The sequence below is a fragment of the Colossoma macropomum genome, unplaced genomic scaffold (genome assembly GCF_904425465.1).
Source record: "Colossoma macropomum unplaced genomic scaffold, Colossoma_macropomum, whole genome shotgun sequence".
In the NCBI taxonomy this organism is placed as follows: domain Eukaryota; kingdom Metazoa; phylum Chordata; class Actinopteri; order Characiformes; family Serrasalmidae; genus Colossoma; species Colossoma macropomum.
In genome coordinates, this window is record NW_023494787.1 from 35890375 (window position 1) to 35918227 (window position 27853).

The 27853-nt window shown below is 36.6% G+C and overlaps 1 protein-coding gene across 4 annotated transcripts in view; it reads left to right on the forward strand.

Annotated features, from left to right (window-relative positions):
- tuft1b (tuftelin 1b) overlaps positions 1-27853 on the forward strand; it is a 36147-nt gene that overhangs the window by 6326 nt on the left and 1968 nt on the right. Inside the window, exons 2-12 of one of the 4 annotated variants that reach the window (XM_036567151.1) lie at positions 13852-13926; positions 14358-14438; positions 14519-14593; positions 14678-14743; positions 15334-15423; positions 19918-20016; positions 20897-21114; positions 22862-22967; positions 24945-25028; positions 25952-26043; positions 26783-27574. In XM_036567151.1, coding sequence (XP_036423044.1) covers positions 13852-13926; positions 14358-14438; positions 14519-14593; positions 14678-14743; positions 15334-15423; positions 19918-20016; positions 20897-21114; positions 22862-22967; positions 24945-25028; positions 25952-26043; positions 26783-26795 — 999 coding nt within the window. In that variant the 3' untranslated portion in view covers positions 26796-27574. Of the gene's footprint in view, positions 1-4656; positions 4737-8677; positions 8729-13851; positions 13927-14357; positions 14439-14518; positions 14594-14677; positions 14744-15333; positions 15424-19917; positions 20017-20896; positions 21115-22861; positions 22968-24944; positions 25029-25951; positions 26044-26782; positions 27575-27853 lie in introns of those variants that run through there. The other 3 variants (XM_036567152.1, XM_036567150.1, XM_036567149.1) reach the window with 3 other exon arrangements.

The window sequence follows — 27853 nt, forward strand, 5'->3', positions numbered from 1 at the left end:
TCAGCAGAGCATATCTCACATAAACACAGGGCCAGAGCCTAGTAGAGACAGAGGTGGAGCAAATCAATATGATGCACTACCAACTGGTATCTGTAGAGAGGTTAAAGGGCATCCAGGTGGCAACTGAGCAGGATGGGGGCCTACAAGCCATCAAGCAGGTTGTATTTCAGGGGTGGCATAATCACAAGGACCAAATTTCATCTGAAATCACCCCAGACTGTAAAGCTAGAGATGAGTTGTGCAGACAGAATGGAATGGTTTTATTGGAGAGCAAGATGTTGTTCCTGCCTCTATGAGATATAGACTAATGCAGAGAGAGAGAGAGTTCATTCTTCCCACACTGGAATTGAAGCGTTCCTGAGAAGAGTACATGAGTGTGTCTGTTGGCCTGGCATGAATGCACTGCTCTGCAAGGGGAGTGAGACAACAGAAAGAAACATTGAGAACACTTGACCCGCCCGTGAGAAAAGGTTGGCACTAACTTGCTTGTGTTTCAGGACAGAGACTATATGGTGACATATATGGTTTTATGGGAGGTAGACCAGTTGGAGGATACCAAGGCAAAAACAGTGACACGAAAACTAAAGGCACATTTTGCCCGCTGTGGTATCCTGGATATTGTGTATTCAGACAGTGGTCCTCAGTACAGAGACTTCAGTGGTGAAACTTTAAACACAAAACACTTATTAAACCTGTGGAGGGGTGGTCTTATGAGATGGTCACAGAGCAGGATTACGTTCTCTGGAGGAACAGGAGACATCTCAAGCAACGCACTTAGATTGGGGACTTTCCTTTAGTGGAGTCATGTACTATCACAAATCAAAATGGGGGCTAAGAGAACTGTGCAGTTGAACCGACCTGGGGTGTCCTGAGGAATACCAGAGCTAAACAGATTAAGATTCCTATGAGGGGTCTTTGTGCACCAGGTCAGGCAGACTGGTGAAAAAAGCAGCTCATTTGAGTAACTATGTAGAAGAAGCTTTTGAGGACTGAACACACAGATTGGTACGTGATGGTCAAGTGTTGCCCAGAGATCCAAGCAGCACAGATGAACTTACTGCACCACATTTACATAATGACTTTTAGATTCTTTGTTTTTCAGAGAGTGGCATTGACGGTGTGTTTGTTCAGCTCAGGTCCGGTTCTTCCAGTTTCTTTGATACCTTACATTTCTAAGGGCATTCTTTAATTATAAGTGTTTCACAACTGTGCTTTGCTACTATGCAAATGCCAGTCATCAGTTTGAAAATCATTCCTCTGCCAAAATATGTTCGCCTAAGGCTGGGCTTCAAAAAGTTCTTACGCACATAAGCACACAGTTGCTTGATCAATTGTTTTGTTTTGCACGCTTTTTCCTCTCTGTTGTGTGACCATACTCCCTCTTTTACACCTAAGCCGTAACTGGCTGGACCTCTGTAGTTTTAGAAGGGTTCACATATCTTCATTCATTAGATTTAATGAGGAAACAGCACTGTTCTAATAATGCAGTAGAAGATTCAGGAGCACAGCGATGGGTAGGCCTGTTCAAGCCTGGGCCTATGCAGATGATCAAAGATCTACCCAATCAACTGAGGAAAGAACACTTATTAAGCCTCTTTTTTAGGATAGTGATATCTGATTTGTCTAGGCATTTTTAGAAGGGTTTTATAAGATTCAGTGTAGAAAAAGCAGCAAAACCACTAAGGGTAGGAATCTGCAAAGGCCCCACGATATGATATTATCACAATCATGATATGATATTATTGTGATATGCTGAGAATTATGATGACATATACTTTTTTTTATTACTTTTTTCAACTGCAAATACAACCACCAGGTTTTTTGGCAATCCCCATTGTTGTGAACATAATGTGGTATTATAGCCACATAGGAATCTGTGTCGGCTGTACCCAAAAAACGTATAAAATATAGTCACATACCTGGGTTCCAGTGTGTTGAGCATGTAAAGCCTTTGTTTTTCATGTTATGTGGATGCAGGTCTTTGCACATAAAGTAGGTGGATGGATTGTGTTATTTTCTTAGCTCGCTCAGAATTGGAAGGTAGCTTTGTCAAGCTAAGTGTGTCCAGTGTTGGTTGGTTATTCTGTGGAACTGTTTTAAGTTGGCTTTGCCGTCAACAAAGCAAACATTAGCTTTTTATTCACCAGCTTTTTATTCACCAGCTTCTTGTTTGAATTTTTCCATTCCCCCTTAAATGGTGCAGCAGTTATTTTCTGGTGCCTAAGGCTCTCTATTACCCCAGTGAAACAAGAAGTTATGGGTGACTACTAAAAAGTTTGTAGAACTATTTTTTTCTGGTGCCTGAGGCACCCAAATGTATTTGCTGCACAATTTAAGTATTACGGTACTGAATTATTGCCAGAGTATTTCATTTTCATATGACACTCCTTGCAAATTGCATGTGTCAAATCCATGTCCTTTGTCCTACCGCTGACTGTCACCTCTGCTGACCTCACCAGAAAAAAAGCTCAGCACCATCTAGTGGAATGAAAAAGCAATTGATTCTATTATTGTAGTACCAAAAAGATTCATTCGTATTTGCAGTTTCTATAATTAAATATTGATACTTGGTGTCTGTGTATTGATACAATATTGCCATGTAAAGTACCAATTTTTCCCCACCCCCAGAGACCACCTGGTCGACAGTTATTGGTTCTCGTCATAGACTTGGTTTGGTCATAGACTGTCTGCAATGTTTGCCTCTAAACAAGACGCCCAGAGCAACTTTGAATTCTTAAGATGTAATTTTACAGGTATGCAGCCCACATATTATAGGCTAATATACAACCTAGCTGTGGTAAAATGAGTTTATGAGGGTATTTAACAGGGTATTTGTGATTGTAAAATGCCAACCCATTAACTCATTTTTTTATTTATTTTTTTTTATTTGAACCACTAGTAACTTTGCTAAGTTTAGTTCCAGCATCAGAAAGCTCACTGTTAACTAGTTATCGATGGCACAGTATCATGTAACACAATCCAAAAATCACATGGTATATTAGGCTGTCTTGTGTTTCGTTAACAGTATGAGCATCTGCCTCCTGTCAGGTGGAGTTTTTTTTATAAAGAATTTTTATTGTATGCTTTTTCAATGATCTGTGAGAACAGAGGAAGAAGAGTGCAAAAGAGACAAGTGCAGAAACTGTGAGACAAAGAGAGGTAAATGAAATAAAATCAACTGATTTAGAATAGAACAATTTCAGCATGTATTTTCAGCTGAAAATAAATGTGTAAATAAATAGTTAAATGATTAACTTAAAAAAATTAAAAAGGGTAACTGGAGTTTTTGGAACAGTAATAGCATTTATGGACGACTGGAGGGATGGGAAGGGAATAAATGAAAGGAAAAGGTACATAAAAATTATGAATGTTTAAAAAAAAAGGCAGTGATATGGTTAAAAAAAAACTATAGGAAAAATTTACAGTTGGTGTAAAACTCATATTCAGTTTAGTCACTGTGTGATGTAGGTCACTTTTCTGCAAAATGGACATCACTAGAATATTAATCCTAGTTACTACCCTGGATATAGTATTTTTGCCATATTGCCCACCCCTAGTGCTTAGTCAGATATTACATAAGCTCGATTGCTTTGTGTAATTTTTTATTCTTGAAGATCTATGAATTGGTTTAACTTCAATGTAGATATGCATTAGTAATATAAATTATATCAGATAGATATGATCCAGCTGCTTGTTTTTAAGATGTAGAAATACATTGTCAGAAGGAAGGTACTATGCAGATATATTTTCCATTCATCAAGGTTCAAACAATGAAAATGTACCTTCAAAGGTAAAACAGTCGTCCAAATGTATACTTTAAATAAGTTTTCCCAGGGCAGAGGTACATATTTGTAACTTTTTTATAACTAATATTTTTAAACAGAACTATAAAACAAAAAGGCTGGAAACAAGGCAGGATGTGTGGAGTCAGTACAACTTAAAAAATATAATTGCAATGGATTATTATTATATTATGACACAATTACGTTCCCTGACTAAAGGTACTAACAAAATACCCTTGAGGATCCCACCCCAGAGACAGTTCAGTGCATTTTTTCTGAGAGTGTAGAATACATTTACACAAAAAAAAATCAGAGTAGTTAAATCTTATACATAAAGATATCCGAATTAGAGCTCTTCTGATTAATTGATTAAACTCAAAAACTGCAAAAATCAATTAAATGTACTTTTTCTATGATTCAGCAATGATTAGTTGGCAGTTTTCTTGATGATAATTCATATATTCTCCTGCCCAATGGACACTCCTATTCTTATGCGTTTTTTGGCCATGTAGTGTTTTTTATGTTTTTTTTACATTTTATATTTTATGTACTGTTTTCAATACATGTATAGTTTATTTAACATATTTTGAAAAGGCTGTATATGGTCCAGTTAAATCTTTTTTTGGCCTTTAAAAAAAACTCAGATTATTTAATTAATCATCAAAATATAGGTAGATTCCTAATATAATCAGTAGTGACATCCTTAATCTGTATCTGTAATTATGGGCATTGTATTTTTCTCTCATTTTGATTGGTGCAAAAGCTCTGTGTTTCCTATAGGGGGAGCAGTGGAGGTAGCAGTGGGAGGGATTAGGATTACGATTGGGCTGCTATTGGACCTCACCCCTGCCATGTAAGGCAATCCAGCGTTCCTTTCTCATTCTGACTCACAGACAAAAACACGCAGCACATGCTCAGACTATCAGTAAGCAGTGTTCAGGTGTCTGCTCTGAGGTAAGGAGGAAAGTTCTGTGTGAGTGAGGACTGAGTGAGCTATGTGAAGTGTTTGGTTCTGGAAAGGTTTTGTTGTTTTATCTGTACAGTCTCACTGAATATGCCTGTGTTATGAACTTGACTAAGCAGTTCTGTTAAGTACTCTTTGTTTGTATATTAACATTAAGAAAAGTGTCTGTAACATCTTAGTGATAGCTGAAAACAAATAGATGCTAAATTGACCCAAAAGAAGGACTTTTAAAGGTTTTGCATGGTGTTTTCTCTCTGCTACTTGAGATGATCTGCCCTTAAGAGGAATGACGACAGAGTCATTACCTATAATGACTTGTTGCCATGGGTGTATGTGTTGTTGCATATGGGATCAGCCTAAACATTCTCACTTTGCTTTGAGGTTTAATTTTGGACCATGGTGTTGCTAGATGCTATGCTAAAATGAATCTGTCGAATATTGCATGTAAAATTCATATTAATTGTTAAATAACAGTAGCAATCCTTGCAAATAATGTGTTTGTTATAATAATATATCCAAAAGCAGTGCAAATCTAGTCTATTTTGTAATGTTCTGTCTGCTTCTTAAAGTTGCTGACTCATTGGATGCATGGTCTTATTAGGTTATTGGTCAATAACTGGTGCCAGTTATTTTCAGAGGTTAAAAGGTGTGAGTGATGTCACCCCCAGGGTAGCCACAGGGGATAATGAGATCATTTGGTGCTTAGCCTTTTGCATTGTTTGTGTTAGTTCACCTGACCATAAGGGAGTTTCAAGAGAAACTGTGGTTTTCTTGGATAAAACCATTTTAAAGGGGAATTCCACTGAATGCGCTACAGTTCTTTGTAACTCAGTCCTTATGATAACATCATTCAGAGTGGTGTGATGAGGTGAACAAAGTCATTCAGAAGTGATGTGTTGTAAAGAAACCTACTGAGCTATTCACAGTGGTAGTGATAAGAACCAGATGTCGGAAGAATTTAATAGCTTTTAAAGCTAACTTACAGAAGGATGTCACACAAAATGATTGAGAACACATTGTCTGATGGCTGACATTGTGCTACAATAATTTAGAGAAACTATTGGCCTGAATATATATTTTAAAAAACATGCAGGGTGGGGAAGTAGATGCAGGGCGTTGTGGCGCAAAGTAGTACCCAAAAAACCTATTTTTTCAGTTTTACAGCTAATTTATCATTATCAGTCTTACATACAAATAATGTGTATGTTTTGGATAGTTAATAAATAAGCTATGTTTGTGTTGTAGAAACTGTAACCCCTGGTTCCTGTTACCACCACTGTAAAGAAATCAGTCATTTAGTTAGCATGTAACATGAGGTACATTAAATTGGTGCATAAAAATTAGTTCACTATGGTGTAAATCTAGGGGTCATGCTTCTTACAGAAGTTACACACCACAAGCACTTCATATATAAAGCTTGGAATGTTGCTGTTGCTGGTAGGGTGTGAAAACATGCCATCTGCAGGGTGGACCTCCACCCTTGTGTATATACACTTGCATGTGCTTTATTGCGTGTTGATTTTTGATTTAAAGTCTGTTGGACTTTCTAAAAAGTGGAAAGATTAAAACAGCACATGTATAGTAGAAGTATATTCTGGCAATTCAGCCGTCTTGCTTTTCTTTGTTTAGGGCAATATATTCAAATTAATGCTAATTTAGTTCACTAAATACAAACCTTCAGGGTAAAATTGTTAGAGAATTAGAGCAACACATGACAATAAGCAAGTACACTCTGCCATTCATGCAGATCAGGCTTGTCTGTTTCTAGATTTCTCTTTATTAGTGATTCTATTTTATGTAACATTGCTGAGGCAGCCAGAATGATTTTACTGCACTTGCCAGAACTTTTTGCAACTTCTTTGCATACAAGAGGCATACAATACACTTTTCTGTACTGTTTTAACTAATACATAATACATTTGGCATTTGATTATTTGCATTTGATATATGACTCCAGAGACGTTTACTATGGTAACATTGCTGAGGGAGCCAAAATGTTTTTACTGCACTTGTCAGAACAAGTCCCTTTTTTGAATAAGGTGTGCTAACCACATGGCATGATGACTGATTTGGTTTTAAGGAGCCAGTTGATGTTCCATGGTCTGTGTATATGGGTGCATGTGTGTAATGTGTAATCAGTGATTGATTACTCTTCTGTTTACGGACAGAATTGAATTAAATGGGTGTTTCACTATGTCACCACGTTTTCAGATCAAAGCCTGGGTGCTGTCATAACATGTTTAACTGAAATCCTCTGTAAACTGTAATAGACCAGCTTGACGTAATATGGATGTCTATTTCTGTTGCTGGTAAATTTCATCCTGCAGATGAACACAGAATTAAACCACACAACTAACAGCCTCTTTTTTTAGGGCTGAAAAGAAATGACTTCAACTACTTGAATGTTTTTACCCAAAATAGAATGTTCAAGACTTTAAAACTAGCCAAAAAAATGTGCTATATATCATTTATACGTTTAAGACACTACAGAGTTTGCCACAGTTATAGAATTCAGATGTGCGGTCTGATTAATTTTGATATTTGAGTGTAATGAACAGATAGTCAGTTAGCTACAGGGAAGTAAAAAAAAGGAAGCAAGCAAAAAAAAAAGTAGGGTTATGGTATGGTGTTAGGACACTAACAAAATTCAGTAGCACAGATTTAGCAGCACACAGAAGAATACATTTGAAAACATGTTTAATTCTTCAAACGTTGCTCAGGGAAATCTGCAGGTGTTCATGTTGTATGTAACAGAGACTGCCTCTTCAGATAAGCAAAGATTAATACGCTAACACTAGAGCTAAACAGTCCAACGATGGATGCTGATGAGGACTCCTCATCCTCTGTATGAGATATTGGCAGAAAAACATATTTTGAGTATTTGTAGACTTGGCTAACATCAGCTAGAGTAGTTAGCCTAGTTAGTGGAAAGACGACAAATCTGTGTGTCGTCTTTAACAACATGTCCTTGGGAACGTGCTCCCATTCAGACACTTGTGTTTTGTTGTAGCAAAGTATAAAAATAACACGTTTACTCATAAATACAAGCAAAACTAACACATTTTATGGTCCTGTTAAAACATAAAAGCATATAAAAAACATATAAAAACATAAAACTTTTTTGAATAGTTGTTGGTTTATCTCCTCTGTCTTTTGTGATAGAATGTAATACATGCCTGAAAAGTGGCTTTTGTTTTCAAACTCTGGCACCAACAACATTTAACCTAGTGCTTGACTTTCTGTGTGTACATCCCTATTCTAGAGCAACATTCTTAAAAGTGACCTGCGTAGCTTTAACGTAATGGCTTTGATGTAAATTTAGAATAAAATTAAATATTTAATTTCTTATTTACTGAAAGAGTGAAAAACATTGGTCAGCGTGCTGACAGTTTTTCATATGCTAAAAACTCTTGTTAAAATGAAAGGTTTTAAAGTGCTAAGGCATTTCATTCAATGGTACACTGGTACAAATAAAAAGCAGAATTTCATACAGAAGTACATACGTGTAAATGCTACATCTAAACACTGGTGTGTTCGGGTACTAAATGCAAGGTTTCATAGCAGCTGTTTAACACACAAAATCCGGTTTTAACATGAGCAAATTAACTGTTTTAGTTTAGGTTTTATTGGCTAATTTTTTTACCTTTATAGACACATATTTTCAGGATATATATTTCAGATCTTTGAAAGACACTCTACTAATATTCTGTTATTAAATCTTTATATGTGTCATCAGTTAAAATACATACAAGAGCCATAAACCTAAAGATGTTCCAACTTATGAAAAATCAGTACAATATCAAAGCCCCTGGTACTGATTTTTCTAACACATTGTTCCAAGCCTAAACTTGATCCTGGGCCCTGAGGGGGCTCATGGCAGGGCTGCCTCAATCCCCGAGTTTCTTTGCTCTGGAGCGGCTGGTGGAAGAGGATCATGTTTGTACCGGGGCTGAATAGCTGGTACAAGGAGTCTATTGTGCAGGCAGGTAGAGGAATGAAGCCGGAAGGATCTTTTCTGTTCTAACTCTGATACAGTAACTTAATTTCAGTTAACTCTTTGGATATATCATTTAAGAGCTCTTACTTTTCTGGAACTGGCTTTGCCTGTTATTTTTGATTACTGGGGTCACGTGCATGCAATAAGAATGGGCCAGATAATGGAATGCTATGGAAAGGAGTTGCTAGCGTTTTTGGCTAATTGCAGAAGGATTGTGAAGGCTTAGCTCTATTTGGGGCAGAACTAAGAGAGGCGCTAATGACTGTCAGTCTACAATCACTTTGCACCGATGGGCATGGCCAGTTTAGTGACTCAAGAACTTCCATGCAAATTAACACAGGCGCAACTTGATAATTGTTATATGAGCAGCCCGATGTAACAACATGTTTGGCTCACATGCATTTTGTATGAAAGCCTGTTTCTGCAAGGTAGGAGGAAAAAGGACTTTTTATCCTTCTGTTTTGGGTGACTTACTGAGACTTACTAGGACAAGTGAATTTTTAAGACGTTTTCAAGATTTTGACTTAGCAAGTCAAAAAATTAGTTATGGCTTGTCACAAAAGTATGTGATTATTTCAACATAATCAATGATTATTTTGCTACAAAGTAGCAATAAAATCTGTTATTCAATACCAATATTCCGTGTCTATGTAGTTGGTCAAATCTGCATCAGTGAGCCAGTAAGCATGCTTGTTCCAAAATTCAGATTGCTGATAAAAACAAGGTTAATATCTGTATAATGTCTGTAACCTATCAAAAAAGGAAGGAAGAAAGTGCATTGTGGAATTTTCTTAATTTAAAACTTTATTTTTACTATAGATACATGATATATTTCATGCTTTCTATAAAATAGTGTGGGTATAATAAGGTATCGGTATTGGTTTCAGTGTCAGAAATTTTTTAAACAGTACACAATGATACTTAGGATTTTATTCCAAGTATTTTTTGGCCTTTTCTTTTGGTCCATTAGTCATGAAATGTTCATGCAATAGAAAGGGCAGCTAGCGTAATAAAATGCTGTTAAAAAAATAACAGCCATACAAAAAAAAAAAAGTTGCGAGGCTTTGATATGACAATGACGATATGTATTCACTGTGTTTATGGCAGAATGCACAGGACTACCAGACCGCAGTAATGGCATGGTAAACAATAAATAGCAGTAGATGCACTTCACTGACATCATGTAAAAGTGTTTGTGCGTGTGTGTGAGAAAATTAGCGTGTACGCGTTACTTTTCATCTGCAATCCATCTGCCAGTCAAGCACTGATCTTCTCCTTACAGCGATTCTGAGGAGGCAAAGCAGTCTGTCCTCCAGCATGGTTTGATGATGTCACTGGTGAAACCGAATGAAGATGAGTGTGTGAGAGCTGGGAGAATGAGCAGGAGGCAAAGAGGGCGTGTCGCTCAGGAAAGGAACATTGTGTCTGTGTGAGGGCCTTGGGTGTGGCCAGACTTCTTAATGGAGGGAGAGAAAAAGAGAGGAAGAGAGGAAAGTGTTTTGCCTTTTCATCTGCCTCTCTGAGATCCTGTCTCACTGTGGTTCACTGACTGTAAAGAGCCTGTACATTTTTTCTCAGTCTTTTGTCTTTTATATACTATCACTTTCAATGTGGTTCCTTTTTTCCAAGTTTCTCTTTATTATTTTTTGACCAGACATGTCATGTGTGTGTGTGTGTGTGTGTGCGTGTGTGTGTGTTGATGTATGAAGATGAAGATGGGGTTTTATAAAAAGATGTGCTAGTGTGTGGCATGTGCTCATTTAGGCCACACAGGGAAAGTTCAAAGAAAAAAGCTAATAAGACTTTCTGTCTTACTGTCTGACTTTCACTTAAGTATATTTTTTGCTCTTCACGTCTCATGTCATTGTTATGTGAGTTTGATGCAGTGCCCATATTTTCACTTACGTACAGTTTTGCACTGGTTTTATCCATTCTCAGTATGCATGTCTGTGTTTAAGCACCCCAGGGCTGTTATTCTTTCTCTCTCTGATCTGAGGGAGCAAAAGTACATCATCTACATTCTGCCTGTCACATGAGAGCAGAGATGGTTTTTTCCTCCTAATGGCCCTGCCATTACACACACATGCACACACATGTCCTGACACTGCCGCTCAGTCAAATCAGAACAGAGACACGTGTAATTACATGCTTGCACAGCGAAAAAGTGATTCTACATACAGTGTCTACTGTTCATAAGTAAGAAAACAGCCCAGAGTCCAGGACTCTATTCGTATTAGAAGACAATATTACAATATTTCAGCATTATAATGACACATTTTATTATTGTGATAAATAATATGATTTTATGAGCATCTTGTGGATATCTTCAGTACTTAAGGAATACTGACCATCTGCATTTTCCATTACAAAGAGAGCATGTTAACTGTGGTAAAGTTTGATTATATTGCAGAATAATCTGTGAAATGTTGAATAAAAATCATTGTACACGTTCTTGATGGCATTTTTTAAGTGTGGCACTGCTAGTCCATTATCTCTGTGTGTCCAAATGTACCTGTATCGGATGATGATATTTTGACACACAGACATAATGGAGATTTTTGAATATGTAGTATAAGTAATTCCGGTGAAACTGCATTCATTAGCGATGAGTTTCTAATTTCTTGTTTCCAGAGTCTCCTACACACATGCACACACCTTTGACCAGCCCACCTGGTTAGCTGGAAAAGTTAGATGACTCAGTCTGCAGGCTGCACTTATTCACTCATTTTCCTGTGTCTGTGGACTACCCTGTCACATTCCTGTCTTTTTCCATGTGTGGACAAGTTAATGGCTACACCTAACAATTACTTTTATTCCTCTGAAGTGTTTCATTTTAACAGCCCACTCTTCATTACAGTAATCATGTACCTTCTCGATTGTTGCAGACAGGGCTAATTATTACACTCACAGGCCACTTTATTAGAAACATCTGTTCACCTTATAGAAAAGCCCATCTGTTTTCCTGCATGTCCAAAGTTTTGCACTGGAGCTGTGAATCCAGAACTTTGATTATGTTTGAACTGCTCTAACCTCATAGTTTCACTGTCAAACCTCAGACACTAAACAGGGCAGAACAATTGAAAGATTTAAAATGTAATGTTTAATGTTTTGTAAAATGTACAAATAATTTATTTTCTCCACAATTGTTCTCTGAGTGTTATTAGCGCTCAAGTAGTAGTATTTCTATGTTTAGTTGATAGAGGAGAAACCCACACCAGCAGGAGTTAACGAATTCCTATATACTCACACACACACACACAGGAATGGTCATTGCTTTAGATGTGTGTGGACAAGAAAGTAAAAGGAGAAAGAAGAGTAATATAGCAGATATTTAATTATGATTAATTATTTATTTATCGGTGTTTTTTAGTGATGTTACATGTCTACCCCTTACATGTCCACACCTTTTCGAAAAATGAACAATTTAATTCAAACTGACATGCTGTCATTGTAGCCTCTTTATATTACTAAGACACCATGATGAAGTCGTTTGATTACAGTGCAACAACTTTAAAACCGTCTGTAATCTGATGAAACCATCAAACTGCTCTATTTCTGACTACAGTTTATGTAGTGCAGATCATGTCTTAAATTATTTTATTATGCTCTGAGTAGTGAATGTGAAACTGTAGTGGGAAAAAAACTCAAAAGGCTGGGGTTGTGTGGTTTTTGCTTTTCTTTAGAAGGCCAGACCTGATATTTCTGGAGAACAGAGATAAATGTAGTAGAAATGTAACAATGAGGAGACGTTGTAGTGCAAAACAGAAAAGAAAGTATATGAAATTCGCTTTGAGGAAGGAGTTTCAGATATGATCTTCCTCCTCAATTTCAGTCATTTTCTAACTCCATTAATGGAATACTTGCCTTGCTGTAGAATCCCTTCTCTCGTCTTTTGTTTCCTCTCTTTGTCACAGAAGTCATCTTTTGTGTATGATTGCTTATGTAAGCTTATATATGCTGTAACATGTATTTAAGCAGCATTGCTTTGCTGTTTTGAATAGCTGGCATGAGCATTGCTAAAGGCTGTTTGTGTTGCTGATTACAGGCCTGTACAGTTTAGTTTGTCATTTGATGACTGGAAGCGCATTGATACTTGTTATATAAGATGTTGGAATGCAGAAGTGATTTTCTTCTTTTGACCATTTACTATAAATTTGTTATGACTCCCAGCCATCGTCGCCCCTTCTCCTTACAAATTTGCCATGCATCGCTTTTTAAAGATGGCATATAGTCAAAGTCAAGTCAAAGTTTATTTATATAGCACTTTTTACAACAGCCGTTGTAACAAAGCAGCTTTACAGAAAAATCTGGGTCTGAGCCCCCATGAGCAAGCCAATGGCGACAGTGGCAAGGAAAAACTCCCTAAGAGCAAGAGGAAGAAACCTTGAGAAGAACCAAGACTCAAAAGGGGAGCTCATCCTCCTCTGGTCGACAATGGATAGCAAAACAATAACACAAGCAAAATGAACAGAGGATAAGATTTTAAGATTAATATAAAATATTAAAATACAGGAAAGAGGAAAAACAGGTGAAGCAATGGCTATGATTAAATAAATAATATAGGTATAAATAAGTATCAGTATTTTGCTACTATCAGCAAAAAATGCTGGATCAGATGTTGAAGGTAAAGCATGTAACAAATCCATCCTGAAATAGCACAATCTCACACCATGTGATGTCATGTTGTTAGCTGTGTATGTCTTCCTGTGAGGTTGCAGAGTGTTTGAGTAGCATGATTTTAGATGCTCATCTTACGTGAAGTGCTTAAATACAATATAGCTCATTTTAAAGCTTAGTATTTTTTATAGAAAATATATCATAATGGTTTGGCCATGATAGCTTATGTTGATGGGCTAACAATAGACTGTTGGACAGCATTGAGGGTGCACTGTCGCCTGCTACTTTGAGCTCCAAGGCCTTGAATTGGTTTTGAAATTTCACACCCAAATAAATACGTTCTGATTTTTTCACATTTAGCCCTAAATTTCTCATGGTTGTCCTTACAAGATCACGTCTGGCTCCCCGAGACTAGCTCTCCTGTTCTTTACTTTCTTTTTTCATCTTATTTTTCATCTCATTCATTTGAGATTATTTTCTACCTTTTACAGGATAGCCGTAAGCTCGCTGTGGCTGACTACAACCAGAATCTAGTTACTGGGACTACGAACAAGATCGCCAACCAGGTACATCAACACAAACGCACACTTTCAGCACAAGATGCCCAATAAAAATGCAATGCAGCCAGCCACATGTACTGAGAATGTAATTGTAATACATTAAAAGTAAATATATTCTATGTACACTTTGGACCCATTGCCAACATAGTGCAATATATTCCATTGTTCTGTGGATAGCCATTCCTATCCTGATTAGACATTCATTACACAACAACATACATACCATATATACCACCCTCCATAATTACTGGCGTTTCTTGATAAGATGAGCCAAGAGGCCATGATAAATGTCTTAGTTGTTTATTAGCTTGACTTCACGCTGAAAGTATGGGAGACATTTAACGTTGTAGTGATGTAAAATTATTTAAAGAGAAAAAATCTGGAGGGCACTATAAGTGCTGGTTACATATAAAATATTGCACTATTTATCCTTCAAGCTAACTACACAGATCCAAGGCAGCCAGCTGCGAAAGCCTGATTCCAGCACGCTCTTAGGAGAGAAGATAGAGGTGATCAAGGTAAGTTTTAACAGGTTCTTGTTAACGTGCTGATATGTGTGCATATGTATGTGTGTGCTTATTTGTGTTTTGTGCTGTAGGTGTATCTTGAGGGAGGCAAACAGGAGCAGCAAAGCGTGGAGATGTTGACTGATGAGCTGTCACAAATACAGGAGGTCAGCACAGTCATCTTATACTTGTTCTCGGAAGTGAGTGAGAGAGATAACTTGTGTGAAATAATAATGTGTGTTTCGTCTTAGGTGAGGTATTGTCTGAAGACTCTCAGGGAACAAATGGCAGCCAGGCATAACAGCAACAATAATAAGGTACCACATACATTGTTTTTGTTTTGCTATTATCACTGTATTAGATGTTTTTTTGGCTGTGCAAAAAGTTGTATTTGTTATGTCTTCAAGGGAAAAAACTAGGGGTACAGGTCTGGGACTGGCTGATGTTCATTTCTAACACACTTTTATGTTTATGTTTTGTGAGGATTTGATTGCATTTAGCCACAAGAGCATTAGAGAGGTCAGGTACTGATGTTGGATTATTAGTTCTGGATCACAAATTACACTCCAACTCAACTCAAAAGTATTGGATGGAGCTCCATCACTCCAGAGAACACAGTTCCACTGCTCCACAACCCAGTCTTTAGGAGACTTTTACTCTTCTACTTGGCACTTGGCATTGAGCTTGGTGATCTTAGGCTTGGATACAGCTACTCCAGAGCCTCTAATTCTGTTAGCAGTGCTTTTCTGTGGACTTTATACAAGCTGTTTGTGTACAATTGAACACCTTTATCAAAATTTGTGTTACTTAAATTAGCTGAATTAATTAATAAAAAGGGGTGTCCACATACGTTTAGACTAATAGTGTACCTAAAAGCATTCATCCAATGAGCTGTCTTTCATTCTAGTTTCCAGCCAATGGCATCAGAGTCAGCGTACCCATCAACAAATCACCTGTCTCCATCACCAGTGTGGATGGGCCCGTCTCCGAGAGCCAGGTAAACTGTTTGTCACATTCTGCTTCCTAATTCTGAATCTTTCAACGGAAACAGAGTAAACACAAAAGCAATGTGGAAGAAAATATCGCATATGGGTCAGTTTAGCAAAGGAGGACGTTTGAACATTTGGCAAAAAACAGTTTACATTCTGTTATTCTTGCCACTGTATTGAATAAAAGTCATATTAAATTATGGGAAAAAACTCCTGGGCCATAACAGCCTCTTATTGTTCTCTAATACATTTCAGTTTATATTAGTATCATTTTTTGTACACTTTCTTGTGTTTAGATGTCTATCCTGTTGTGAACATAAGGCTGTCTGAAAGAAATATTTTGCAATGAACTGTAGATACAAAAAACAAGTGCGCAAAAAAAACTGATATAGTTACATCACATCTTTACATAAAAACAGCACGCTTCAAGGCTCTCTTAATATTTACAGAAAATAGAACCAAAGGACTGGATTTTATTCACTTAATATGCCTCTTCAGTTTTTAGAATATACAGTCATACACAGAAGTTTGAACACTAGGTCAAATTACATAGTTTTTTAATTTTCTAAGTGAAAACAAAGGAACACACTCAAATATGGCACTTTAATAGTGCTTAAATAGTTTATATTGTAAAAAATAAAACAGAAAATATAGAATGTGCCATAACATTTGCACAGGCCTCATTTTATGTTTTATTTTTTTCCCTAATATATTACATTCAGCAAATAATAACAAAGTTAAATGTGCAGACGTGTGTTCTCTGTAGGGCGTTTGCACTGATGCTGCTTTCAAGTGGTCTCAGTTTTATTGGAAAAATTAGTTTCTCACCTGGAGGATCCACATTGAAAGCCATTTGAAGTTGGATGGTAAAATTGGGTATGTCGGCAGCACATGCTGGCAGACTTGTGATGTCAGTGTTATTTTTATCATGGCAGAAGACTAAAGAGAATGATCAGACTATGGATTGCAGTTAGATTAACTGTACAAATATAGTAAATGGTAATGGTAAACTTCAAACATGTACAACCCACATGCTTCGTTTAAGCTCAGAACATCAGTGCAAGCCAGCTAATAAACTGCAACACCCATTTCACAACATCAGTGTTCTGTTTATCTCTCATATAAACCAAATGAATGTGCACATTGAGTGAATGAGTTCCTCCTCTGAGAAAACTACCTTCCCACTTGCACTTGTAAGCAGCATTATTTTCACTTCAAAATTCAACAAAACATGGATTTTGACCAGAGGTGCCCAAACATTTGCATATGGTTGTAAATCTTTTTTAAATTATTAAAAGATGTCTCATTTTTAAGACATTTTTAACAGAACTGGCATGTTTTTGCAGCCAAATGATTTTCTGATGCTAACATCTTTTGCAGTTGTTAATTTATGAAATGGCAACAACTAATAACAATAAAAAATGTACAGTGATGACTATCAAAATAAAGTTAGGGCTTAAATGTTTGCAAAACCTGGTATTCCCAGTTGGTCTCCCAAACAAAGTGCTAACCAGGCCCCACTCTGCTTAGCATTTGAGATTCCATTGGAAAAAGCCTGCCCAGCAATATATTTATTTTTTTGATAGTTCTTTTTATTTTAAAGTTTATACTTACTGTTTAATAACATGCTTCTCGGCACTGAACGTGCAGCATTAAAAGTGTATTTGGCCACACCTCTCAAACACAACCCACAATATCATGTTTCGTCAGTGTTGGAGTGGACTGAGTGCTTCAGAGAGTACAGTGTGTAATATGAGCCTTTCCATTATAATCCATTTATTTCTCAGCCTCAGCTCAGCTCAACAAGAGTGAAAGACTGGAGTCGTATTACACTGTGTGACATCTGAAATGCCACTGAGTTTCGCTAATGACATTTGTTTGACATGGGGTTTATGTACCAAAAACAGTCACAAATAATTTTTCTGTGACTACTTTCTAACCTCTGTATGCATTAGAATTAAACAGGCTGTTTTTGATCCTTTGCATTTAAGACTGGTATATGTAAATAATCTCTGTTCTGATTGGCTGTCCTGTATTGTGACTTACTCCAAAAGCAGTCTGGGTTGAAACACTCCTTATAACTTCGGTGTGAATGGGTGGAGCTGAACTGCTATAAGCTGAATAGGCAGATACATATATAAATATGTTAGTTTGATAAAATCACAAAAACACAAGATAGAATGCTTTTGCAGGTTAGTTTGCATAAATATGGACTGTTTGGACTGTGGATATGTTTTTAGTAAAGGTTACATTTTAATAAAAAAAATACAATTTCAATATTTCATTTTTTGCCCCTTAAAGGGCCCACCTTTTTTTTTTAAATAAAAGAGTTTGATGCAGTGTGCAAACATTGTTAAAGTTTCAAAATACACCATTCACTCCTCAGTCCATGTATGGAAACTAGGGTACAGTCTTAAAGGTACAGTAACTTGAATTCTGAATAGAGTTAAACCTGTCTTATTCTAAGGGATGAAACAACATTGCTAAATGGTCATGGAAAAAAATAATTATGTATGTTTTGGTACATAAACCCACAAAAAAAGTAAGTGGACCTTAGGGGGAAAAATAAAGATATACATGGGGGAAATAAACATAAGATGTATCATTTAATATACTGCTGCTCTCCTAACAAAACCCTGTATTTCAAAAATGTTTACTTTTAAAATGTAGTCAGAAAAAGCAGTTAAAATGTAGTTTTTCTAGTTGATAACAGTTTATTGAAGGGCAACATTCATAAATCTAAGTGATACCTTCCTAAGTCTTTAATGACGACTGACGTAAACCTAAATATTAAATGGAAAAATGGTCCTATATAAATACATTATATAATTAATAAACATAATTAAAAGAATAGAGAAAAATAGAGAAAAATAAAAAATAATCTTTCAATCTTTTAATCAGGTTATCACATTCACACAAAATAACCTTACATGCACACTAGGACAAAAGCTATAGTGTACCGTCAAAGAACATGTGGAACAAGGAACTATTATTTCTAGGTGTAAGAAATATATTCTTAAGCAAAATATTCTGTATTAAAAGATTGAAATTCGATTACAGGAGATAACGTACATCCCTTTAGCATAATGTGTAATATGGTTATATAATATATTACACATAAAGAACATCAAGCTGAAGAATACAGACTGTATGTCTTTCGTAAAGACAGTTTTATGAATCTTTTCTGAACCTCCATGTTAATTCCACAATGTCTCTCTTTGCTTTTCTCACTTACACAGACACACTAACACTATCTGTACACTAACATGTGAGTGAGTAAGCATACACACACTCGCACAGACACACACACATACTTTTTGCTTCTCTGTGAAAAGTCACACCTATGACATTCTGTGAAGCATCTCAGGCCAAAGCTGCGTTTAGCTCAGTAAACAATGTGCCATCTCCTCTGACAACCTGCAGCGACCTGTTTTCTCATTCTGTCTCTTAAATAAACACACACAAACCCCCCCCAACACAGACATGCACACACACAGACACACACTCTGTGTGGCTTTCTTTCAGTGCACTCTTTACCTCACATCCTTCTCATTGTGAGGTGATCTCTGAACATGCACACTGAATGTTGCTTTATCATGCTGACTAAGTAGCCACCTTTAAGTGTTTTAGGCCTACAGGAACATAGATGTGAAAACAGTCCATAAAGCATATAAACGCAGTTTTATTTTATGGGTTTATAAGTAAACATACCATTCTTGGTTTTTAGTGAAAGAGGAGGTGTAAAAAGGAATAACACAAAGTTCCAGTCAAAGAGGCCATTATGTACAAGTTATTCATCTTTCAGGAGATTGGACATAAAATAATCCACTTGCTTAAGGAAGGGTGAAAGGCAAAGTATTTAAAAAAAAACAGGAGGTTCCAAAACTGGAGTTCAAGAAATTATTAAGACATACAGAGCACAAAGAGCTGTCAAGAAGCTGTTATTGAGGAAACTCAGATGGACTGTCCACCCCAGAGTCCAAACCTCAACATCACTGAATGTGTTTCAGTGTTAATTGGAAGCTGAGAAGCAGAAAATGCAACCAACTTCTAAGACTGAACCTTGTGGAAAAACATCCCAGCAGATTTCTCTGAAAAACTGAAAGCAAGTCTCCTGAACAAGAATTGAAGCCATCAAAGGGTGGACACTACATGCTGAAATAATTGATATTATATTTAGTTTTTGAGGGCTTTTTTCTGATGCAGAAAAATGAACTTGTATACAACAGCCGTATTGGCTGGAAGTTAAATAAATGAAGGGTGCTCTTGGACTTTGGCACAGTACTGTACCTGTGGTAGTTTTTAGTCATAGAGGAGGTGAATAATGCCTATGTAAGATTTACTGCACCGTCCTTTCTTTTGTACTCTACGGCAGACAAACAAATATTATGGTGAGTATTTTGGTGTGAGTTACAGATATAATTAATTGTAAGAGTTGAAATAGACCAAAAATAAATTCATTTTTTCTTTCTCTATGTGTATATTCTGTTTGCTTATGTCAGGAGCAGGAATCTGTGCAGTTGAGAGAAGTAACCAAGCGTCTGTACGCTCAGCTGCAGGAGATGGAAAAGAGACACCAGGAGGAGAAAGAGACATTGCAGGTCTCTGATATACAAACTCTCTTCGCATCACCTTCACTACCGTTTAAATGTTTATCATACAAATAATATTACTGATATTTCATACAATAATAACTTACACAGTGTATTGAAATACTATCAGCGACACCAGAAAGTTTTTTTTAAGATAGAGGAAGGAAGAAAAAGAAAGAAAAGAAGGAAGGACAAAGGAAGGAAGGAAGGAAGGAAGGAAGTAAGTAAGTGGTTTGAGCTAGATTCCTTGCATTAGGTGAAGAAAAAAATTAGCATTTCCTGAAGGAAATAAAGTGCTTGCAAGGCAAGAAAATGATACTCATGAAAAGTTTCTACAAAGTAAATGAAAGAAAAAAATGAGAGATTTCATAGAAAAAAAGGAGAAAATGGGCAAATGTCAAACATACTGCATACATAAATAATATACATTAATAAAATAATAGAAGAAAACAAAGAAAGAAAAAAAGAACTAGAGAAATGAAGAAAAAAGAAAGAATGAAAAAGAAACAGGAAGAATATAAAAGAAAAGAGAAAAAAGAGACAAGTGGATGAATGTCATAATATTTCCTTTAAAAAATAAAACAATTTTTGTCATCAGTGATTCAAAGACATCAAAAAGGAAGGAAAGAAAAATAAAAACAAAGAAACAAAGAGAAATAGAAAGACTGAAAATAAGAAAGGATGCAAGAGAAAAGAAAGAAAAAAAGAGGAACGAGATTAAAAAGAGAGAGTAGGCAAATGTCATACATTCTTCATCCATAAATAATATGTATCAGTGAAGTAATAATGAAAAAGAAAGAAAAGAGAAAAGTGGACAAATGGCATAATCATTTTCTCTACAAAATAATCTCCATGTAAAGTCAATCTTGCGCTCTGTGGCCCCCTTCAGGCAGAGAACAGAGAGTTCCAGCGGCGTCTCCAAGAGCAAACTGAACGTGTGCAGTGTGCCGACAGCGAGGTGGAGGGGCAGAGGCAACGCATGGAGGAGCTGCAAAGACTTCTGGGAAGTCTGGAGCTGGAGAACAGCGCCCTTCACGACAAAATGGCAGCTAGCGAGGCCGAACTTCAGGAACTGAGAGCGCTAAAGGAGGCAGAGAAAGAGCAGAAGTGAGAGCGCTGAATGAATTCATGAGTAGATTCCTTTGTCCGCAATTAGAAATTGGCTACTTACAGTATACTGAATCTCACACAGTACAGCACATGATAATCATTCCAATACTTTGGAGATGATTCAGTCTTCAAGAGTTTTGTTCTGGTAACAAATGGACAGATGAACAGTTTGGAAGGAGATGCCGCCATTTTGGCTTGGCCTATCCAGTTTGAAAAAGGCACTGGTGAATGAATAGTGTGGCATAGTGAGGGCTCTACTTCAGGCTTTAAAATAGAGAACATAACACTTCCCTTCTAATTACTGCATGAGTGAAAAGGTACACCATCATGTACAAACCCACTTCCAAAGAAGTTAAGCCAGTAAAGCCAATAAAAACAGACTGTGATTACTAAATTCTATTTGACCTGTATTAAACTGAAAACAGTACAGAAACATGATATTTGACATTTTACTGTATGAGCGTTATCATATTTTTGTAAATACATTCTTCCCAAAAATGATGCCTGCAACACGTTCCAAAAAAGTTGGGACAGCGGCATGTTTACCACTGTGTTACATCACCTTTCTATTTAACAGCACTTAAAATATATTTGGGGACTGAAGACACCAGTTGATCCAGTTTTAAGTTTTTTTGCCATTCCCCATTTATATGAGTCTTCAGCTGCCCAGCCATAGAGGGCCTTCATCGAATTTTGCACCACACATTTTCAGTAGGAGACAGGCAGGCCGTTCTAGCACCCACACTCTCTGATTACACAGCCATGCTGTTGTAGCACGCGCAGGATGTTTCTCAGTGGGGTCATGTTGAAATAAGTATGGACGCTCCTAAAAAAGAAGCCGTCCTGAAAAAGAAGACAGCTTATGTTGTTCCAAAATTTGTATATATATTCCAGGGTAATTGGTGCAAGTTACCTGCTAACACATCCCCATACCATGACAGACCACGGCCTTTGAACTGGTAACAATGTGGATAGTCCTTTTCTTCTTTGGCCCAGGGAACATAAGATCCATCATAAAACAGTTTGAAAGGTTGACTTGTCAGACCACAATACATTTCTACTGTGCATCAGTGAGAGATGAAAATACCTAAAATCCTTGCAGTCATTTGGTGAGGAACACTGTTCTTAAACTGTTGCATTATTTGCTGACACAAGTTGTGAGCCTTGACATATCCTTACTCATAAAGCACTCAGCCTTTTCTGGATGCTCCTTTTCTACCCAAGCATGATTGCATCATCTGTTTAAGAATTTTTTTTTAACATTACACTTAAAATATCTTAAATTGACTCGTCTTTTTGGAACATATTGTATAAATCAGTTTCAGAATGAGTGTTTATTAACAAAAAGCAATGACATTGAATAAGTAAAACATTAAACATGTTGTCTTTGTACTGTTTTTGTTCAAGTACATGGCAAAGTGGATTTACAAATCACTGCTGTCTGTTTTTATTTGCATTTCACCTACTGTCCCAACCTTTTTGGAAACTGGATAAAGATATCTATAAAGAGCTATACAAGCACTAAATAATCTTTACAACAGTGCAAATAACACAGCTAATGCAAATATTATTTGTCCTAGTAACTAATGAACAGCCACTTGTACATGACAAAATCAGACTAATAGAGTAATGTAGTAGCGCAATCTCATTTTCATAACTGCAGCCAAGTATTATCTGCTGGATAACTAGAGCAATTTAAGTTTAGAAGTGTGTATGTGTGTGTGTTTTTGTGTGTGTGTTTTAGAAAAGAGAAGCTGGAGAAAGAGTTGGCTGTTCAGAAAGAGAAACTCCATCATCTAGATGATATGCTCAAGAGCCAGCAGAGGAAAGTCAGACACATGATTGAACAGGTAACACGCTTACACATATTTCACATACCACCAAACAGCTGTGTTCTTTTTTAAATAAGTATAAAAGCATGAGTTTTTTTGGTCTGGCTTTCAAAAACATAACACAGAGTCAGCACTGGCTAGGAAAGTACAGCTTCTAGTACTGCTAGATTTGATTACAGCTTGTGATACAATTGACCATGATATTTTAGTGGAGCAGCTGTGGCCTCTGTTAACTAATTAGCTCTCAGAGGAGCTAACTGGATGCTAATGAGTCTTATTACAGGTGGTTGTTGGTGGGTGTTAGTTTGTCAGAGAAATATATTTTAACTGTTTCTGGAAATAGCTTATATCTGCTGCAGTGGTTAGCTTAGTTAGTTTTTGCCTTCTCAGTCACGTCCTTAACAACGCTCCCTTAGAAACAGGCTCACATTCAGGCGCTGATGTTTTCAAAGTATAATACGCCACATTTCAAAGTCCTGTTAAAATCAGTGTTTGTCTGTATATTTTCTCTGTCTTTCCATGATAAAATGAAATACCAGAATAGTGATTTCAGCCTTAGTATACAGGCACCTTGAACCGAGTACTTGAGTACCCAGGCATATCCCTAGTGGGCATTGCTCAGCTGAGGCAGGCTTACTGCAAACACATAGGATCACTTACAGCTCAGTCGGTGGATTTATCATATAGCTCCTATTACGATACGCCTTAAAGCATTGTAGCTCATTTTCTGCTGTAATTGTAATTGTGCTGTATTTTCATTCAGAGCATGGTGTTTAATCTTTCTAGTGTTTCTTATTTTAAGATTTTATAACTAAAATGATAGGTGCCATAACTAAAGTAAATAAATTAAATGTATTATCATTATTATTATTATTATTATTATTATTATATCGTACAGGGCATATGTATATCAACATTCACACAGTGCAACCATGTTTCAATGAAGTGAAATAAAGACAGAATGAAGAAAAGAGTGAATGATGAATGAAGATGAGGAAACAGTCGACGATTAGCACAAGCCCAGTTAAGTAGAGCAGACAAATAGTGAAACTAAGCCCTTATCATGAATAAATAATGCACCCTCCTCCTGGTCAATTATCAGGCCCATGTCTCATATTACACACTGTAGCACACTGATTTATATGGTACTCTGACTCTTCTCATATTCGTTTCTAAACTGAACTCTAAATGTTAGGTCCTTGTGGTACATTATTAATTGGCTGTATATGTTTTGTATCTGCACATTTTCTGTTAATATTTATATGAACCATTCTACCGAATTAGTTCAAACTGCACAGTAAAAAAAATTAAAAACAAATATTTACACCTTAGATATTTACATGGATTATGTTATGATTTATTTAAACCCAAGGCGTTTCTTGAGATAGTATTAAGCTAAATATACAATCAAATACATATACAAAATCATTATTTTTTGTGAACTTTTTTTTTTAATAGTAAACAGAAAACAAGATGTACAATGACAACACAGATACAAATAAATGCCCCCCCCCCAAAAAAAAAACCCTGCAATTAAGTAAACTTTGAGTGTTTTCATTAAAAAATATTATGTTTTTATGTGTGTCCAGCTGTTCTAAGCTGTGCTTGCTAGTCATGTACTGGCTAGCGTTTTTGAGTTTACTACCAAAATAGTCACTATTGAAACATTGGGTAAAATTCCAGAGGCGTTATTGTTGTTTTGGGAGTGACAAAATGGGATGTTTTTCATTTATTTTAATAAAATTAACATTATTAAGATATAGGGTCATTCAAAGCAAAAGGATTTTAGTCTGAAGTCCAAGTCATTTAAAAGTCTGAACTGTGTTTTCAACTCTGACTTTGAGCCAATTCACTAAAACGATCCATACATTATATAGGTGTGGACATTTGAAGATGCATATTACAGAAAAATAGTTGTCTGTCGGTGGGAAGCTGTTCATATTTTCCATTCATTTTCATAAACAACATGCATGTGTATGTTTTATGTGCCAACAGCTGCAGAACTCGCGGACTATGATCCAGGAGAGGGATCGTGTGATTTGTGACCTGGAGGAAAAGGTGGAATTCTTGGAGGCTGAGGTCAGTGCCAGTATTGATTAGGGTTAAAAGATGTTGGGAGAAAATGTAACAGTGGGTTATTTTCTGTGATACATATTGCAATATCTGAAAAACAAGAAAGGAGCCAAAAAAATGACCCCAAAAATATGTACCCAAATGGAGCTAATTATCACTCCAGCAATGCAAAGAGTGTGCTTAGAGGGGCAATTAAAGCAGCAGTTCAGTATTCTGGTAAGGGGTTCATGACATGGACAGAATACCACAGTGCAATTAATGCTACATATCACAATTGCAACATGCATTCCCAAAACGTTAGTGAGCCCTTAAAGGAATTGTTGGTCGAAAAATCAAATGTGCACAATTTTTTGCTAACCCCAGATGTAGTCAATCAGTCAAGACAAATTTTGCTTCTTTGCTTTAGCACTGGGGCTACGAGGCTAACGTTGCTAACAAACAGTAGAAGTCAATAGTCACCTAAATGCTTCCCATAAATACATCCTCAAAATTTCTTTCAATCTGTCACATCACATCAACAAGTTTTCGCAACCTTAATAAAGACCCGCATGCAGTTAAAGCAATGTTAGCTTTGTAACTAAAGAAGCAAAATTTGGACATCAAATTCTTGGCTGATCGACTACATCTGATTTAACTGGAAATTTTAATTTTTGGCAAACCTTTAATGTGATGTGTTTAAGGCCCAAAACTATTTTTGTTAATACCTTCACTCATCCAAGCACATATATGATTGGTCAGGATTAAACATTCAATGATTGATTAGAGGGTCATTTGCATACTGCACACATTTCAGCATATCAGCATTGCAAAGGCCAGTATCACAATACCAACTGAGGAACAGTATATTGTGCAGCCCTAGTATTGATCTCTGTGTCTGTCTTTCTCTCTGTTACTCTGTAACAGTAACCCCTCTCTTTTCTCTCCTATAGAACAGAGAGATGCGTGACCAGGTGGAGTTCTGCCTGGGTAATCAGACTCCCAGCTCACGCCAGTCAGAGAAGGGAGCTCAGATTGTCTACAGGTGATCTTACACAGCAAACTCAAGTTGTAATGTTTAGGCAGAAGATCTAATGATAGTGTACAAATACAAAACAAGATTTGTGCTCTATTTTATTAGGTTCAAATGGCAACCTAATTTTCTGTTTTCCTGCATACAGTAGTCTGCAAAACTTTGAACACCCCCAGTCAAATGACATGTTTTGTGGATTTTGTTGAGAAGATAAATTAACACATTCTCTACAGAACAAACTCAAATATGGTGTTTTTCTGCAATTTAATTTATTTCATGAATTTAACATTTTGAAAAAAAAAAAGCATATTCAATGTGTCATAACTTGCGCAGGACACATTTTATTTTTTTCCAGTATGTTAACTTCAGCAATTAGACAGTAACTGTGCATTAAAAAGTTCTCTGACTCTATCTCCACTATGTTTGGTGACTGCATAATTGCCATTAGAGCCTTGCATTTATAAGATACAGCTATTTAAAGAGATACTCTGCATTTTATTAACTTTTTTAAATATTAATAATATTTAGATTACTAAGAATCTACTTTCTACCATTTGAAAATTAAATGTTATTGGCTATTATCACTCAGGGAAAAAATCTTTCCTCTGGAAAAGACTTACAAAGTGTTACAATTACTGGCACCCAATATTGGCGAGGGATCTGAGAGCAGGTACAATATCTCTCTCAGAGTCTTTGCTCTTTGTTTGTGAAGGTCTGCTCACTCACAGGTTTTCTGTTGGGTTTATTTCAGTGGACTGCGATGAGTGATGAAAAAAACTTGGTGGCATGGTCAGTAAGCCATTTTTACCTCACCCTGGAGGAATGCTTTAGATCATTGTCCCAGTGGAAGATCCAACAACAACCAAACCTTTGCCTCCCTGCAAAGGCAAAATCTTTTTGCTCAAACATGTATTCCGTGATGCAAAACAACTCTGCCACCTTGCATATCCACCTCCATATGTTAGAGTGGAGATCAGGTTCTTTTCTGCATGACTGCTTTTCTTTTGAAGTGTTTTTTTTTCATCTTATCTGATCACAGAGAGCAATTCCAGTTAAAGTTGCAGTGTCATCTGGCAATGCAGTCGCATTAACTCTGAGTGCTCATGTTTGTGGTTTGAGCTTTCTTCTGGGAAGCTTTCCAAATTGCTTGCTGGCATGAAGATGGTGTCTTATCACAGTTTTGGTGACTTGGTGACCCTGAGAAACAGCCAGCTCTGATCCTTAGACAGATTCACCTTCACATCTAGCTACCCTGGTGAAAAAATGGTATACTAAAAGCTATGATTAATTAAAACAAATAAAACAAAATCAATAAAATATTTGATAAATGCTATTGTATTTTGTTAAGAAGCAATTCTAGTGGTGCGAGTAATTAGTAAACACATGAAAAAAGATATATAGTCCAATGCAAAAGTTGGGGGTCTCCTGGTCAAATAACGTTTTGTTGATTTTCTAAGGAAAAATAAGACATCATCTTCTGCACATTTTAATGCACAATTAATTTATTTGCTTTTGTTTTGTTTCTTTGCTAAATTTAACATATTAGGAGAAAAAAATTAAAATAAAAAATAAAATGTAGCCTGTGTATATATACAATATGTGTGCATATATATATATACACACACACCAGTGAGCCTAAACATTATGACCACCTGCTGAATATGCTGTTGATCCTCCACGTGCCACCAAAACAGCTCCGATCCATCACGGCTTAGACTCTACAAGACCTCTGAAGGTGCCCTGGGGTATCTGGTGCCAAAGTAAGCAAGCAGTTCCACATCCCACAAATGCTCAAATGGATTGATATCTGGGCAACACCTTC